The sequence below is a fragment of the Scylla paramamosain genome, chromosome 20, assembly GCF_035594125.1.
Source record: "Scylla paramamosain isolate STU-SP2022 chromosome 20, ASM3559412v1, whole genome shotgun sequence".
NCBI classification, from domain to species: domain Eukaryota; kingdom Metazoa; phylum Arthropoda; class Malacostraca; order Decapoda; family Portunidae; genus Scylla; species Scylla paramamosain.
The window spans coordinates 17346495-17363795 of NC_087170.1; the positions used below are offsets into that span (position 1 = coordinate 17346495).

Below are 17301 nucleotides of genomic sequence, written 5' to 3' on the forward strand. Positions count from 1 at the left end.
TAGTAGTAGTAAGAAATAGGACGGCAGAGAGGGAAGACGGTAGGAGAAAGGGATAGTTGTGACCGTAGTAGTAGTAGGAGGAGGAGGAGGAGGAGGAGTAGTAGGAGGAGGAGGAGGAGGAGGAGGAGGAGGAGGAGGAGGAGGTGGAGGAGGAGAAATAAAAAAGGAAAGCCAAGCAGCAACAGACCTTTAGATTCTTGCTAGACTTTGGTAATCACTTCAAATTAGCTATAGTACAGGGTAGAGAGACAGGACAGTACAGCTGAAGGCTCCTCGCCATCCACCACTCCCTCCAACTTGTGTTTGCATGGAAATAATTGGGGAGGAGGAGGAGGAGGAGGAGGAGGAGGAGGAGGAGGAGGAGGAGGAGGAGGAGGAGGAGGAGGAGGAGGAGGAAGGAAGGAAGAAACGAAGAGCAGCAAGGAGAAAGGAAGGAAAGAAGTAAGGAATGAAGAGGAGGAGTAGAAATAGACGGCAGGAACAGTAGTAGTAGTAGTAGTAGTAGTAGTAGTAACTGCAATAAAACACAAACAATATCAATTCCTCCTCCTCCTCTTCTTTCTACTCCTACTCTCCCTCATCGAACTCCTCCCCAGCGCCCTCTTGTGACGCCAAAACAGCAGCAGCAGCAGCAGCGGCGGCGGCGTTCAAGTGAAAGTGATGCCATGGCGGTGGGCACAACCCGAACTGGTGACTCGGGTGGAAGGGGAGAAAGGGGAGGCAGGAAGGCGGGAGGGAGGGAGGGAGGGAGGGAGGGAGGGAGGGAGGGAGGGAGGGAGGGAGGGAAGGAAGGAAGGAAGGAAGGAAGGAAGGAAGGAAGGAAGGAAGGAAGGAAAGGAGATAAGAAGGAGGGGATGAATGGAAAGAAGGAAGGGAAGGAAGGAAGGAGGAAAGAAAGGAAGGTTTGGATAGGGACGAAAGGTGGAAGAACTTAGTAAGGGGGACTTCAGAGAGAGAGAGAGAGAGAGAGAGAGAGAGAGAGAGAGAGAGAGAGAGAGAGAGAGAGAGAGAGAGAGAGAGAGAGAGAGCAAACAGATGAATGAACCGATTAGGCAGGAACACACACACACACACACACACACACACACACACACACACACACACACACACACAGAGAGAGAGAGAGAGAGAGAGAGAGAGAGAGAGAGAGAGAGAGAGAGAGAGAGAGAGAGAGAGAGAGAGAGAGAGAGGCGGGGAGAAAGTGTATAAGGAAGGAAGGAAGGAAGGAAGGAAGGAAGGAAGGAAGGAAGGAAGGAAAGAAGGAAGGAAGGAAGGAGGATGGGATGGATACAAGAGGAGGAAGAGAAGGGAATAGAGGGAGTGAGACGAGGAGGAGGAGGAGAATGGGATGGATACTAGGAGGAGGAGGAGGAGGAGGAGGCTAGGAGAGGCACAGGAGAGCCTCAAGGTGAGCTGGTCTGGGCGGGGCTCGAATCCTTTGCATTCCTCCTCTGCGTTCACTTCGAGATGAGGATGAACGCTAGCACTGGTATACAGAACACTCATTCCGGTGTGCCAACAAGAAGGAAGGAAGGAAGGCACAGGAAGGATGAACGCAGAGAATCGTAAACAGATGCTTCCTTCACTGCGCCAATAACAGCATGAAGGAAGGAACGAATGAAGGAAGGTAGAGAAGGAATGAATGCTGGGATTCGTCAACGCAACACTTCCTCTGGTATAACAACAGCGCGAAGGGAGGAACGAACGAATAAAGGAAGATAAGGCGTCATTTAGATTATACTGTGCAGTTCTGGTCACCACGTTGCACGGGGATGTAGGCGTGTTAGAATCAGTACAAAGGAGAATGATTAAAAAGATGCAATTGATTAAAAATATTCCTTTACAGTTCTTAGAGAGGCGTGAGTCAAGAGGAGACCTTTAAATGGTATAGGGGATATAACAAGGAAGATATAAGCAAATCCTCAGGGTCAGTAATCAGGACAGGATAAGAAATAATGAATTCAAGCTTGATGAAGTTAAATTAGAGAGAGAGAGAGAGAGAGAGAGAGAGAGAGAGAGAGAGAGAGAGAGAGAGAGAGAGAGAGAGAGAGAGAGAGAGAGAGAGAGAGAGAGAGAGAGAGAGAGAGATGGGAAGTAATTGTTTCTCAAATAGAGCGGTAGATGAATGGAATAGTTATTAGCGCTAAGTCATTGGGGAGTTTTAAAAAAGTAGACTAATCCATGGATGAGGATGACAAGTGGAAATGAGCAGGTATGTTTCATGCAGGAATTCCCACGTATATGTAGGTCTGCTGGCTTCTTGCAGCTTCCCTTATTTATTTGTGTTCCTTCATGCAACACCTGAAGGAACGGAGGATTTGGGGAAGGTGACAAACTTGAAGGAAATGTGATAAACTAGGTCTTCTTTCACGCAGTACTTGGGGAAAGGCGACAAACTGGAAGGAACGGTGACAAACTTGAAGAAAAGGTGACAAACTGGGTTTTCTTTCACGCAGTACTCGGGGGAAAGGTGACAAACTTGAAGGAACTATGACAAAGTGAATCTTCTTCCACTCTGCATGTTCTGATCTAGCAGTGAACAAGAACTGGATCACTACACCCGGCTCTTGGCAGTGAATAAGCTCCGAGCGTAAGGCAAGAAGCTGCGACCTTGCAACCAACCACGCAGGCGAGAAAAGGCTAGCAATCCTGACCGCCTGTGTGTGTGTGTGTGTGTGTGTGTGTGTGTGTGTGTGTGTGTGTGTGTGTGTGTGTGTGTGTGTGTGTGTCCTTGCTACAAGACGCCAAAAATGGTCAGCGCCACACCCTCTGAGGTAAAGAATGGAAGGTATGTGAGGAAGAAAATAGATAGATAAATAAACCAGTAAATATATGAATAATTATTGATGTCATCTCACCACCACCACCACTACCACTAATGACAATAACAACAACAACAACAACAACAACAACAACAACTTCTTAATATCTATATAAAAGAAAAAAATAGATGAAACAAGAGAAGAAGAAGAAGAAGAAGAAGAAGAAGAAGAAGAAGAAGAAGAAGAAGAAGAAAAAGAAGAAGAAGAAGAAGCAAACACCCTGACTCCGTTTTCTCTCAGTAGAGGTCAGCAAAGTGGTCAAGACAAAAAATAAAGCCAAGATAAAAAAATAAAAACAATAAACACATCTAAAGAAAAGAATGTTATTTGCTCTCTCTCTCTCTCTCTCTCTCTCTCTCTCTCTCTCTCTCTCTCTCTCTCTCTCTCTCTCTCTCTCTCTCTCTGGAAGTCGACGGTTATTCAGTACAGAGAGGAACGGAGTGGGAGGAGGAGGAGGAGGAGGAGGAGGAGGTTAGAGGAAGGGGGGGAGGAGGGAGATTGGTAATGCTGCTATAGTTGGGGTTGTATACCTTGTTGAGGGAAGAGGAGGAGGAGGAGGAGGAGGAGGAGGAGGAGGAGGAGGAGGAGGAGGAGGAGGAGGAGGAGGAGGAGGAGGAGGAGGAGGAGGAGGAGGAGGAGGAGTTTTCAATCACCTCGTGTTGCCATCCTGTGAATGAATGGGAGCTACGTCTCTCTCTCTCTCTCTCTCTCTCTCTCTCTCTCTCCTCTCTCTCTCTCCTCTCTCTCTCTCTCTCTCTCTCTCTCTCTCTCTCTCCTCTCTCTCTCACAGCCAAAAATGGTATATCTTTGAAATCTTACAAATAAGAGGGCGCTAAGTTTAATCTCAGGTCAATCTCTCTCTCTCTCTCTCTCTCTCTCTCTCTCTCTCTCTCTCTCTCTCTCTCTCTCTCTCCTCTCTCTCTCTCTATTGACAGTGGGAAGGAGGAGATGAGTAGGAAGAGGGGAAGAAGGAGGGATGGAGAAGGGAAGAGTGGGGATGAGAGAGAGAAGGAGGAGGAGGAGGAGGAGGAGGTTTAGGCCACCACTAGGTCGTGCCTCTGCCTTCCCCTCCTCTCTTTTCCTCCTCCCCACCTCTCCCCTCTTCCCCTCCCTCCCTCACAGGTGCTAACGGTACTTACTGGACGCACTTCCCCGCCCCCCCCACCCCCCATTCCTCCAAACCCTTCCCCTCGTGTGTACTTTTACTCTAGTGACCACGCACACACACACACGCACACACACACACACACACACTCGAATCAATAGGTGCCATGCATGTTTCCGCTGATATAAAAATGAAGGAAGGTTTAATACAATAAGTGACACGAAGGAAATTAAATAGCATATAATATAAAGTTGTATATATTTATAAGGAAGACAGGAAGATGACTGATGTTATAGTAATGTATTGTTGTATGAGAGAGAGAGAGTGAGAGAGAGAGAGAGAGAGAGAGAGAGAGAGAGAGAGAGAGAGAGAGAGAGAGAGAGAGAGAGAGAGAGGTAAACACATTATTCTCTCTCTCTCTCTAAACCTAACACACTTTTTACTGTAATTCTCTGCATCTTTTCTTTTTCTTTCATTCCTTCCTTTTCCTCTGAGACAAGAATGTGTTGATGCTTTGTAAGCAACTCCACTCTGTTATCTATTGATTTATTTTGCTTATTATGCTATTTATCGATTGACTGACTGGCTGAATGACTGCCTGACTGGATGGGCGTGGAGAGAGAGAGAGAGAGAGAGAGAGAGAGAGAGAGAGAGAGAGAGAGAGAGAGAGAGAGAGAGAGAGAGAGAGAGAGAGAGTAAATTTCCTTCTTACATTGCTCCCTTCCTTCCTTCGTTCCTTCACCTCTCTGCCTCTTTTCTTTTTTTCCTAAATTTCTCTCGTCCTTCCTTCTCTACATTTCTCCTTTCCCTTTACTCCTTCACTAGCATTCTTCTCACCCTGTCCATCCTTCCCTCATTTCTGCCTCTCTCCTTTCCTCCTTTCATCCCTACCTGTCACCTCTCTTGCCTTCCTTCACTTGATAAACATTTTTTCTCCCTCTCCTTCCTTCCTTCACTCCTTCACCTGGGCACGAAAATTCCTGTGCCTCTCCTTCATTCCTATGTTACTCATTTCCTTCCTTCCTTCTCCTACCAGCATTCCTTCTCTCACCCTTTCCTTCCTTCCTTCCTACCTGTCACCTCGTTCTGATCCTGCAGCGTGAAGTCACAGAAGTCTTGGGACTCCTCTACTTCCTTCCCCTGCAGGAGCAATCTTATGTTTCCCTCTATGGAATCCATCCTTATTCGCGTGAACTTGAGAATCCTGGAGGACCGGCTCGCTCACTCCCCTCTCAACAATGTCTACCTCAACACTGAGTTACGGAAAAGAGCTGCCGATCAGCTGCTGCAGGTGACACTGTTACCAATGAAGGGATACAACCATTTACCTGCCAAATTTTTTCTATTTAGTTTTAGTACTGTATTTGTACACTTTTTTTTTTATATTCCGATTTTATGTTTTGATTTAGTAGTTTATTTCCTGGTGTTGCTCTCGGATATGTCATTGTTGCCAACAGAATGGATGCCGGATTTTATTTTGTTATTGGGATTTTAACATTATTTTTACATTTTTTTTTATATATATTGCGATTTTATGTTTTAATTTATTATTTTATTTCGTGGTTCGTCATTGTTGTAAACCGTACAAAAGACAGCGTGAGGGAGGAGCCGTTGCCAAGGCTGATCCTGCCGCGATACCACCACCACCACCACCCAGTGTTGTGTTGTCATCAGCTGGCCGGGTCTAGAAACACAACGCAACTGTCTCGCACCACGCCGCCACCTTCATCCCTGCCGCACCACCATGGTACTTTAAACATCATATTTTTTTTAGTACTGGGGACAGCGTGGTACAATATAAGAGAGAATACCGGGAAAGCCAAAGCGTGGGCTGGGCTGGGATGTGGTAAGGGATAGGCTGTGAAGGGTTCACATCCAATTCGTACCAATGCCAACTCGGACCACAATAGTAGATCAACTCAGATCAGCCAAGCTTAACAGTGAAAATGAGCAGAATCATGAAATATACTTGACAATAAGGAATGGTGCATTGCTACATACAAATTAGAATCAATATATGTAGTGTACAGTAATAGTGGATAGTATTTAAATGAGATGAATATTAAAGGACAACTAAGCCAGATTTAATTCAGTGTTCCACATTCTCACCAACACAGCACTACCCACACCATAAATGTGCCACTGTGAAGCTTACAAGACACATACAGTATCTTAAATGCTCTTAAGAGGTAATACCCTACATATTTCCAAAGTTTGCCAGCCTCAGAAATGTATATTCCCTATTAATTAATGAAGCAGTCAAGTCTCCTATGTAATTGTGACAGTACAAATAATTCATTGTCCACTTACTTTATTTGAAGTTACCCTTGTGTTAAATTTCTCAGCCAAGGTCTTTCTCTCCCTCCCAGTCGGCACTCTTCAACTTTGAGAGTCTGCTGTGTGTGGTGCTGCTGCTCATCTGCACCTGCACATACATCCGCTCCTTTGCTCCGTCATTGCTTGACCGGCAAAAGACAGGGTAAGAATCAGTTAACATGGTGAAGCTGCCATATCAAGCCATAACACCATTACTTAATAAACTACTCCTATTTCTTGTCTGACTGTTTTACTGGTGTGAATTTAGTCTTTTTAGAGTTCAGTGGAAAGACTAGGATGCTTATGTTTAAGCTAAGGCAAAGGATTATTTTGTAACGTAATGATCATATGTGTAGTGATGGCCTACCATTTTTCACCTCTACAACTTGAATTAAATGGAGGTGAGAATATCTGAGTATTACAATAACTAAATTGACTATTGCACTTCTCTTCATATTTGATAGTCTTTGGCCAATCATCTCTTACAGAAAAATAAATAAAAATAAAGGGATGTACCTGATTTTCATGGTTTTGTGTGCTTCCATTGCAGACCCATTGGAACCTTCTGGAAGATGGCTCGCATTGGGGAGCGGAAGAGCCCCTGGGTGGCAGCAGCTTGTGTGTGCATGGCCCTCAATGTCCTCTTCTGGTCATAGTTGCCAGTGCTGTGGTTTTTTATGAACCCATATATTTTTGTAATATGTGTTGCCATTTGAGTGATCATTATTGAGATTTGTCATAGCTTTTGCCTTGTTTAAATACCTAATGCTTAGGATTCTTTAAATTAATTGAAATAAGTATTCATGCTGAAGTAAAGCTTTAATTACCATAATACTGCACTGCACATGTTCACAGCATTCACCTATTTATGTGATTTCCATAATTTGTTTTGAAGGCAATGAAATAGTGGTTGATTATCAGGTGCATAAAAGTTAAAATCTGTGTGATACTTTCAAATGGAGACCAATATGTCCTAATACTATATACATTTTAAAATCTTTTTTTATATAAAACAATAAACTGATACCAACAACAGCTGTGTATCTTTCCTTGCACAATATGTGCATCAAATTCTCTTAAAACTGCAGCTTCATGCAAACATCACAACCCATCATGAGTTTCATTACCATTGCTCTGAAAGCGTTGGGATCACTGACACTCAAGGACTGCCGCACCACAGGATGAAGGCAGCCAGGAGTCACTCCCAAGTGGTGCACTACCATCATGTGTGGTGCCTCTTCAGGGCCACAAAGCATAAGCTTGTGATCTATTTTCTGATCTGCAAATAATGACCTTCACTTATTCATACACTGATTAACTAAGTACAATGAAAGGTGGGAGCTATGCTTCATGGGAATAAAAAAATATAATTCACCACATACTGAACACTGGAAACCATACACACCCGACATTTTCAGAATACAATAAATAGCATTGATTTAAGTATGTTGAGCTTCATTAAATCACTGCTGTTAAAAACTTGTTAGTGATAACATACTGCAGCACATTAAAGCACACGTTGTTAATTTTTGCTAGCTGATAACAAGAAAAGGTGTTCTAAATATAGTACAACTTAAAAATTTTAAACAATAAAACTGACAAAAAATGTATACACACTGTAACAGAGTTTGTTCTGGTGTATGAGTGCATGAAACTAGAGTGATCAACATCTCTTACTAAGACAATATATCACAAGATAGGCATGAAGGCTTTCCCTGTCCATTGTCTTCTGTCATTCACTTTCTTTGCAGTTTAATCATATATTTCATTAAGTCTTTATCATGTACTGAGGGAAGAACAAGAACAACTCAGAATATCATACAGAACATTCACTTCTGGATGGCTGGGATATATTTAAAAAACTGCAACACTGTCACATGTGCATCTGGTGTGAAGCAGGGCCTGGGCTCTGGAAGGCTGCCACACTTAGATCAGGCCACTCAGCTACACCAGTAGATATGCATATATTATATACTTGGATATATACACATGATTTATAAGCACTCAATAAGGGTACTATTTTACTGATGATGATGATGACTGTGATACTGAATTAATGGCTGTGATGTATTCTTTGTTGTTGTGTGTGTGTGTGTGTGTGTGTGTGTGTGTGTGTGTGTGTGTGTGTGTGTGTGTGCAATGTCTTTAATACACACTCCATAATAGTACAATTTGAAGCTATGTATTCTAAAGCTGCATTCACATGGCACAAAACTTTGCAGCACTACCAAGCACTAATCTCAAGGAGAGCAGAATCACAGCAACAAAGAAGATAAGCTGATTCGAGACATTTGATATACACAACAGAAGTCACTGCTCTCTTGTATACATAGACTTTTAACACATTTTCATTTATAAGTTACCCTGTAAATAATGCTGAGAATACAATAACATGTGGGGGACAGACTAGCACATAGGCACACACTCTGTCTTGGCATAGAGAACCTCATAATGCTTGCTTGGACCAGAGAGAACCCTCGATGCTTCCTATGGCTGCCAGGAGCCTCCACTTGCAGCAGGGACAACCTTCCTGACTACTGAGCATGCGGTTCTTGTCTGGAGTACAAAAGCTACGAGGTAGATTATCTTAACCTACATTATAAACATACAAAAACTACGTCAGGGAAAACCACACGAGGCAACGAGTCACTTATCACAAGATTATTCATTCTTCTTTTGTCCACATTATTACATTGCTCACTTATCAATGCTCAAAAGAAAATTTTTGGAAAAACTTCCCTTTATATCAGCCTTTGTTCATCAGTGTAAAAAAACACTGAACACAACCGTCTCTCACTTACCATTATTATCTGTGAAATATGCACACAGTGAAGCAAGGGAAGTGTCTCAGGTGTGAATGGCTGCAGAAAGCTCTGCATTATGATTTCCATTTTCAACACTATTTCTAAACATTAGAAATTCATAATAAAACCGGAAATCTGTCACATTCCAGATGCAATTATTCTTCTCCCTGACAATACTACATCTTACAGAACATTTACAGCCTTCAATGATTTAGCATAATAGAGGTTCTCAGTAGATTAACAAAGAACTCATGAGATAATTAGTAACCTAAGAATTGTGCCCATTTCAGATGTGAAGCCTGAGATTGCTTATTCATTACTTACATATAATACTGGACAAATGACTGACAACACATCACTTAGGAGGGTGACTGTATTAACACCAAGAATGCATCTGAAGAAGTGAGCATTCCACACCTCACCATCTTCATTCAAGTGACTGGGGAGTGACAGTCCTCTCAAACCAGTATAAGAAGGAATGACAGCTGATGCTCATTCCTGTTATGATGTATGTTAGCTCTGAAATGACAACAGAAGTGGCTATGACCAGTCCTGCAGTGTAAAGGAGGAGCCTACTGCTGATCAATAAACAGTCCTGCTAGACAAAGAAACTAGTGGTCCAACAATTACCAATGGCGAGGTACCAGCAAAGGCTCTGATGATGAAAGAAGTATCATAAAGAACTATTAATTGTAGATATCATGGAAAGATTGGACAAGGTCCACGTCTGTTCATCTTGGTTCATTCATGTGCAATATTGGAGGCATGGAAAGTGGGACAAAAGAATTGGTTGTGTGGGGGAGAAACAATGTTGGACCTCTGGTGTATGATGAGAGAAACAGAGGAGGATGAAGACAAAAAAAAAAAAAAAAAAAAAAATGAGACCAAATATAAAAACAACTGCACTAAGTGAGACTTAAAAGTGAGTTACATGAGAAGTGGATATGATGTACAATGAACAGATGGTGGTAGTAAAAGAATGTAAAAGAGAATCCTAATACAAAAAACTCCACACACAATAAAACATCCCCACTCCAGCTTGAGATCTTTACCTCAACACACACATTCCCACACTATCAGTATAACACAATCCCTTCTCCCCTGCATAGTTAATAAGAGAAGAACCTGCCTCAGCCATACTAGGGACTGTTGGAGATGCTTCTACCTCTCTCCCCTCCTGCCTCACAGCCACTGTCTTCGTTAGAGTCTGTGGAAGCCATCAACATGTTCTGAATTCTCTCTGCATCCTTCCTCAGTGCTTTGTTTTCAGGGCTGAGCTGCAGTGCTGCCTGGTAGTCTGCCAAGCCCTCAGACAGCAAGGACAGATGGACTAGAGCTGTGCCTCGCCGAATGTGGCACAAGAGGCGAGAGTTGGTGTTGTCTTGGGTGGGTGGGGTGAGGAGCTCCAGTGCCTGAAGAAAGACATGCAAATTTCCTATATTAGTCCCCTTGAAAGTGTTCTTTTGAATTAATGATAATGCCAACATTTTTCCACAAAGCAACAGTAAACACTACGTTGAGTTATTACAGCTTAAGTTCATCACCTTGGAGCAGTCCTTCACAGTGTGGTGGAGGTTCCTGAGGGCAAGGTGAGCTGCAGCACGGTTGCTGTAAAAGGCTGGGGAGGAAGGGTTCAGCCTCAGGCCCTCCGTGCAGGCATTGGCACATCCTTGGAAGTCACCGCTGCTAAACAGAGTCCTGAGGGAAGGGCAATGGTGGAACACCTATTAATAATTTCACTTGTTCTTCAGTTTTTCTCATGAAGCTCAAAAAGTTGATTTGTTAAGACCAATTGCAACAAGATTCTAGACTGGACTAATGCTAAAACAAAATTACACATGGAGAATGAAGCTTTTTTTTAATCACATAAAAATATACAGTAAAGCATCGTAAATATGAGATATAACTTCCCTGAACAACTGCAGATACTCACACAGCCTTTTTCTTGAAGTGCTCCTCATTGAGGTGTGATGAGCTGCTTCCTGCATCTTGCTGCCCCTGTGATGCAGCTGACTGAGCCTCCAGCCACTGTGCAAACACACATAAACATCAGCTACAGTAACATCACAAAACAGCAACCACTTTGCCTACCACACTCCTTAGAATATAGAGGTATGCTTCAACATATTAAGTCGTCTAGGCAACAGCCTGTTAGTTGCTATATATAAGAAAAAAAAGCTACACATTTTTTTTTGAGATTGTCTTCCTTTCATTACACAAATCAATGAAAACATGCATCCTTAAAAGTAAAAGTCCTCTTCAAAATAAAGAAATATGTGTTCCAACTATTTTGTTTATGGATGCAAGTGGAAGAGCAATAAATGTTGCCATAAAGTTATATTTACCCTTGCTTTATATCACTGATGTTTGGTAGTGCACCATCTGGAGAGCCTTGGCATAATCAAATTCATACCTAGCATCATCATCAATCACTAAGCTTGAAACCTTACAACCTAACATCTGGCACTCATCCTTCATACTTCTGAGGGAGAGAAAGATCTGGTGCCTCCCATATTACGTGTACTTGGCCCTCACCTGCTGCTCCTCAGGGTGTGTAGATTCCCTGGCAGGTGAGGGGAAGACTCTAGGAGTGTGGGTCATGTTGATAGTGCCGCCACACCGCACAGGAGGCACGGCTGGGATGCTCCTCTTCTTGCTCTCCTTCTCCCTTGCTGCTGCCTTACGATTGGCACTCCACTTCCTCTGCTTGCGGTTTGCTGCCTCCACTTTGTCCCGCTGTGTGCTGCCATCCTGTGGTGTGTTCTGGATGATGATTCCTCACACAGACAGCAGTCATAAGGCATGCAGGGCAGTGTTAAGAAAAGCCAAGGGATCTCAGAACACTAACAGTAGATAAGTCATTATAGAATGATAAGGAATTCACTGTTATTCATTCTATGTTATTTCTATGATATAAATAAAGGGAAAACAGATTTCTGTGGGAATTCATTCATGTGGTAAAAATTTAGTTTCTCTCCACTGAAATGAGGATGGTAAGATAATGGATAAAAATAAAATAATACAACAATTTGTTAAACCCATGAGTTCTTTGCTGTGTAACATCCAATACATTACTAAATACCTGAGATATCAAGTCATTAAGCTACATATACCATTCTTTCCCTCTTTTCTATTATACAGTCACAAGGCAGTGTGGCTGTGAGGCAGAGGAGCACTCAGCCTGCCTCTCCCTAGCTCACCCACTCACCGCACGGTGGAGGTTCTCAGTGGAGGAGTAGTAGATGCTGTCTTCTCCATCACCGTCATAGTCAGCTTCCTGGGTGGCCTCCGTGCCCTCCTCAGAACATGTGCTGCTTGCCCGACCCCTCAGTGTCTGCCTGTCATGGTCTTCTTCTGTGGAGTGGCAACAGAATAATTTACCTGCACTGGGGAGGGTAAGCAAGCATGGAAGATAAGGTACCCAGTGTGATAGCATTAAAATACAGGGTTGGCTGCCATTAACAACACACTTTAGTTCTTGCACAGTTTTGAAACAGGAAGGACTGTGGCACTTACTCAGACACTCAGTGTTGTGTTCCTCAGGTGACAGCTTGCCAGCCTCAGATTTGTTATGGTTCCCTGGCTGTTCAGTGGCCATGTTCTGAGTGGGAGGTGTTCCTGATAGGTGTTTGTTCCCTTCCTGAGGGCTTCCTGCCTTGAAAAACTCAGCCTTTTCCTTTTCCACCATCCTGCTGCGTTCTGCTCTCATCTGGTCATCCACTTCAATTTGCTGCGACACAGCAAACCTCTCTCTTTTGATGCATTCCTCTGTAATGTGGTTAATCATGAAATAAGAATTGGAAAATCACATTACATTAGACTTACTGCAAAAAGATACTAAATAAATAAAATAAAATATGTATGCTTACCCTTTCTTTTGCTGGCCTTCCTTTTCTCCTCCTCCTCCATGTCTTTTATTGCCTCCTGCCTCTTGTGGTCCATCTCCTTCTTGGTGAGCTTCAGGCCCACCTCCTTCCACATCTGTGGCACAGCCTTCATGAGGGTGAGCTCCAGGCAGCCTTTCAGGATGCATGCTGAGCTCTGGTCCACTTTGATCATGTGGCACAGGAACACTTCACACATGTAGGGCAGGAAGCTCACCTAAAGTACAGAATGAATTCTCATCACAACCAGACACCGTAAAGATTCTAAGAAACTTGAATGCAATCAACCACATCACAAAAGAATTTCTAAAACAAACACTGCAATACAAAACAATGAATGTACCAGAAGTAATGTATGAAATCTTTATAGGCATTTACAAGAAAGAAGGAAAATAAAAAGTAATAGATTTTGCATTTCTACCCAGTTGGAGGTGGCTGTAGAACAAGTTAAGATGTCTTTGATTGATTGGTAATTAAGGGAAGAAGTACCAAATAGACTTAGATAATTCAGAAGAGTACAAGTTTGTTGCATCAAAACCATAATCAATCTCAAACACAAACACTTCATTACCTCATACATCCCTCATTCAATGATAGCAACTGCAGCAAGAACATCTAGACTATAAACACAGGTTGTTATAAGGATCCACCACATAAAACAAGTAACCAGAGAAACTGACCTTCAGGTAGGAGCTGGTAGTCACCACATCCACCTTCTTGGGGCTAGTGTGGTGCAGGTTGAGGGTCAGAATCACTCTCTCCAGCGTCTGCCGCCAAGTGTAGTCCGAGACACAGATGGGCATTGTGAAGGGTGAGAATTGCTGTACTTAAGCTCTTAGATGGGAGAGAGTGGGGGTAGTAGGGGTATGGAGCTGCAGGCTGGGAGTCCAAACTGAGCAGTTGGCTGATCAGAAGACCACCAACTGCTTTACCCAAATGCAAGGAACATGGCACACACATCTGGAAAGCAGCATGTATGACTTTCATATAAAATGTGCAGCTGTGGGAGTATGATGCAACACCAACCAAAATAAAAACAAAAACAAAATCTGTTCTACATCCATCCATCTGATAAGTGATAGGTTGTCAGTGACCCCAATGCATCTGTTTCCATGATACTCGTTATTACTACCTCCTCTCCCTGCTGTAATAAAGTCAGGGGAAATAAAATGCACCTCTTACAGTAATGCAAATATTCTGTACAAATAATGACGTGTCTCTAGAAACACAAATGTATGTGGAGTATACAATATGGTGTATTTCTTCATATGAACCAAGGAGAGAGAGAGAGAGAGAGAGAGAGAGAGAGAGAGAGAGAGAGAGAGAGAGAGAGAGAGAGAGAGAGAGAGAGAGAGAGAGAGAGAGAGAGAGAGAGAGAGAGAGAGAGAATCACAGTTATGCACTTTCTTTTTCTTATTATACTTTCACTTTCTTGGTCTGGTACCTAGCTCACAACTTCTAATTTCTCTACAAAACAACACAAAACACTATGACCTGTATTTGCTATAAACACAACTGTAACTTGTCACATAAGAATCAACACTAGGCATTTTCAAAGCTCTAAAGAGTGATCCAAGGATAACACTGTACTAGGAAAACCAAATATCATTTAAAAGTTGACTCATGCCTCATCTATTAGCAGTGAGAAGCAGAAAACAACATGGAGTCTGGAATCTTAAAGAGACCTGCCTTTCTTCATGGGGAGGAAGTGAGAGAGATAATCCTTGTTTGGTTAGAATGAGAAGTGTTATTGGTTATGCTCTTAAATGACCAAAGATATCACAGCAAACAACATGCATACAGATGGTGCCTTTGTGATGAAGGTGACACTTCTCAGGCAAGGAGAGGAGGCATCAGGAATAATGGACACTCTCTTGGATATGAAAAAAAAGCTCATTCAAGACAGAAGCATCCTCATTCACAGAAAAGAAGTTTGAGAAATCCACATGTTACCTCTCCACAAAAAACTATGGCGATTCTTATTACATTAATGAGAGGTGGCATCAGAACAATGGAACAATTTATTGGATAAAAACTGGCTCATTAAAAACAAAAGCATCCTCATTCACAGCTGAAAATTTTAAGAACCACATGTCTCATCTCTATAGGGTGACTTATTACAGCAAAGAGAAAAGTATCAGGAACAATAGAACACTCTCTTGGATAAAAAAATAAAAAAAAAATAAATAAATAAATAAAATTTAAAAAAAAGGAAAAAAAGGATCATTAGGACAACAGAAGCATCCTCAATCAGTTTGAGAAGTCCACATTTTGTCTCTCTAAAGTGACTCTTATTACAGCAAAGAGAGGAAGCATTATGAACACTAAAACATTCTCTTCGATAAAAAAGGAAAAAGAGGTCATCACAGCAACAGAAGCAACCTCATTCAGTCCACATCTTGTTCCTTTCCACTACCATATGTTGGGTTGGCAGAGGAAGAACAAAGACACTTGCTGTTTTTACCCATTCATAATATCAAACACCACCATGGTTAGGTAAATAAGCAAGCTCTCACTCCTACATATACATCACTAATGATTATGGCCAGGTCACTGAATGCTTAAGTGGTACTGGTGACTGGTCTGTCTTGCAATGTACCCTGATTTCAATTTCACACAGTCAGGTTGCTATTTCCTCTTCATCATTCCTGCAAATCATCCTTTAGTCTATTAATACAACTACATATGGTGCAAAAAAAAAAAAAAAAAAAAACACACACAACACTTTCTTACTTGTGATCTTATTGACCTTTACTGTTTAATTACACTACTACCATCTCTCTCTCTCTCTCTCTCTCTCTCTCTCTCTCTCTCTCTCTCTCTCTCTCTCTCTTCTGCACTCAATCTCAGCAACATTATTCATCCACTTCACAACAAGATTTCAAGTGAATAGTGAAGATGCTAATCCTTAAACAAATAACTAGCAATATGGGTAAAACACCTGGTAACCTTAACATACCTAAGCCTCCCACCTCGTCCCCATAACCGGCCCCCACCACACACACACACAAACACACACACACACACACAAAAGTTACAAGGAGAAACAACAATGAAAACTTACACTAACTTAACCTCCCCTCCTTTCCTGCACCCTCTCGGACCCAACACTCAGATAGACAGACAGGTTCCCCTCACAACTTCCCTCCTCCCCCCATTCCCCCGCCTCCCCACCACCACCACCACCATGACCTTGGCTCTGGCCTCGCCCCCCTTTCTTCCTACCCCTGGCAAAGCTTTATTACTTCCTTACCCTTCTAAAACCATGCTAGAGGTAAACAATAATACCAAAAACATCACTTACTCACTTCCTAAATGACTTAGATTGCATGGTTGTTTAATAAGTGAGTAATGTTCCTTCACTTTCACGTGCTATTTCCATCTTTATCTCCCTATCTACGTAGGTTTTATAACTATTTTCTGGTTCCCTGAGCTTATGTGTTCGTGTTTTGGTTATAATTTAAGGTGCAAAGAGCTTGGGCTCACCAGAAAAGACGGACATCTGGCTGGAGGGAAGGACGAGATGTGAGTCACTAGCCGCCATTGTGTTGTTTACAATGTTGCCTCGGCGACCGCTCCACACACACACACACACACACACACACACACACATGTATATAAAAGGCTATAATAAATAATTTGCATACATCTAAAGGAAAGAGATTTTATGATCATGTAGTATCAAACAAGTAATAAATATTTCAAATTCAAATTCGAGTTAGTAATCTATTAGTTAGTTACCTATTATATATTGTTGAGACACCCAACACTTACACCGCCGCCCACAGCCGACCAGCCACTACGTAGTAGCATTTATTGAAGCCCTTTCAGCTTTCACACGGGCGTTTTGGTGTTTGTCTGTGGGAAGTGGCTTCCTATAGCTTCTTAATTATTTTCGTTAGTTGGGTTTTCACACAAGCGTTCGAACTGCGCGGGAGAGTCGTTTATCCCGCGACAGGTCGCGTGGAACCTTTTCACTCAGGCGACTTTGTATCGCTCGAACGCGCGAAGGAAAGGATATGATCATTATATAATGAGAGACAGGATAACACTGAAAGAATGGTGGTACGCCCTCTTAGTGTTTTCAAGAGCACCTAGGAAAACAAAGGAATTGATTTTTTTTTTTTTTTTGTACAATTTATTAAAGTTCAGCTCTGCTAATTTCTATCATCATGAATAGGGTATGTCAACATTTGCGTAAAAAATTACCATCACTTTGGTGTACTATGGTCTGCTGACACAGTGTATTAAAACTATCTACAATATCTTATTTCAATCTCTCACTTCTTCCAAAGGCATAGTTCCTTTTCTACACTGCAGGGGTGGTCATAGCCACTTCTGTTGTCACTTCAGAGATAACATGCCCCATA

General features: G+C 42.3%; 2 protein-coding genes across 8 annotated transcripts in view; both read right to left on the bottom strand.

The window, feature by feature from the left end:
• LOC135110512 (8-oxo-dGDP phosphatase NUDT18-like) overlaps positions 1-6377 on the bottom strand; it is a 22032-nt gene extending 15655 nt beyond the window's left edge. For 2 of the 6 annotated variants that reach the window (XM_064022898.1, XM_064022897.1), the window contains exon 1: positions 5001-5692. In XM_064022898.1, the coding sequence (XP_063878968.1) occupies positions 5001-5106 (106 nt within the window). In that variant the 5' untranslated portion in view covers positions 5107-5692. Of the gene's footprint in view, positions 1-5000; positions 5693-6237 lie in introns of those variants that run through there. The other 4 variants (XM_064022900.1, XM_064022899.1, XM_064022902.1 and 1 more) reach the window with 3 other exon arrangements.
• A 666-nt stretch (positions 6378-7043) lies between these two features.
• LOC135110510 (dynein axonemal assembly factor 4-like) lies at positions 7044-16552 on the bottom strand. 2 transcript variants are annotated; one of them, XM_064022887.1, is made up of 9 exons: positions 16418-16552; positions 13612-13891; positions 12917-13148; positions 12564-12815; positions 12256-12401; positions 11583-11798; positions 10981-11075; positions 10592-10745; positions 7044-10459 (listed from the first exon to the last, which is right to left on the bottom strand). In XM_064022887.1, exons 2-9 carry the CDS (start codon positions 13732-13734, stop codon positions 10187-10189), a joined length of 1491 nt encoding a protein of 496 aa, XP_063878957.1. In that variant the 5' UTR covers positions 13735-13891; positions 16418-16552; the 3' UTR covers positions 7044-10186. The 2 variants fall into 2 exon arrangements, with proteins under 2 accessions (XP_063878957.1, XP_063878958.1); XM_064022888.1 differs by lacking the exon at positions 16418-16552 and adding an exon at positions 15996-16066.
• Between the last annotated feature and the right edge of the window lie 749 nt (positions 16553-17301).

Excerpts from the sequence above, each read along its gene's own strand:
- LOC135110510 (XM_064022887.1), bottom strand. The coding sequence starts at position 13,734 with ATGCCCATCTGTGTCTCGGACTACACTTGGCGGCAGACGCTGGAGAGA. Across the intron at positions 10,746-10,980 it reads CACTTCAAGAAAAAGGCTGT|GACTCTGTTTAGCAGCGGTG; the intron begins GTGAGTATCTGC and ends CCCTTCCCTCAG. Across the intron at positions 10,460-10,591 it reads CTGTGAAGGACTGCTCCAAG|GCACTGGAGCTCCTCACCCC; the intron begins GTGATGAACTTA and ends GTCTTTCTTCAG.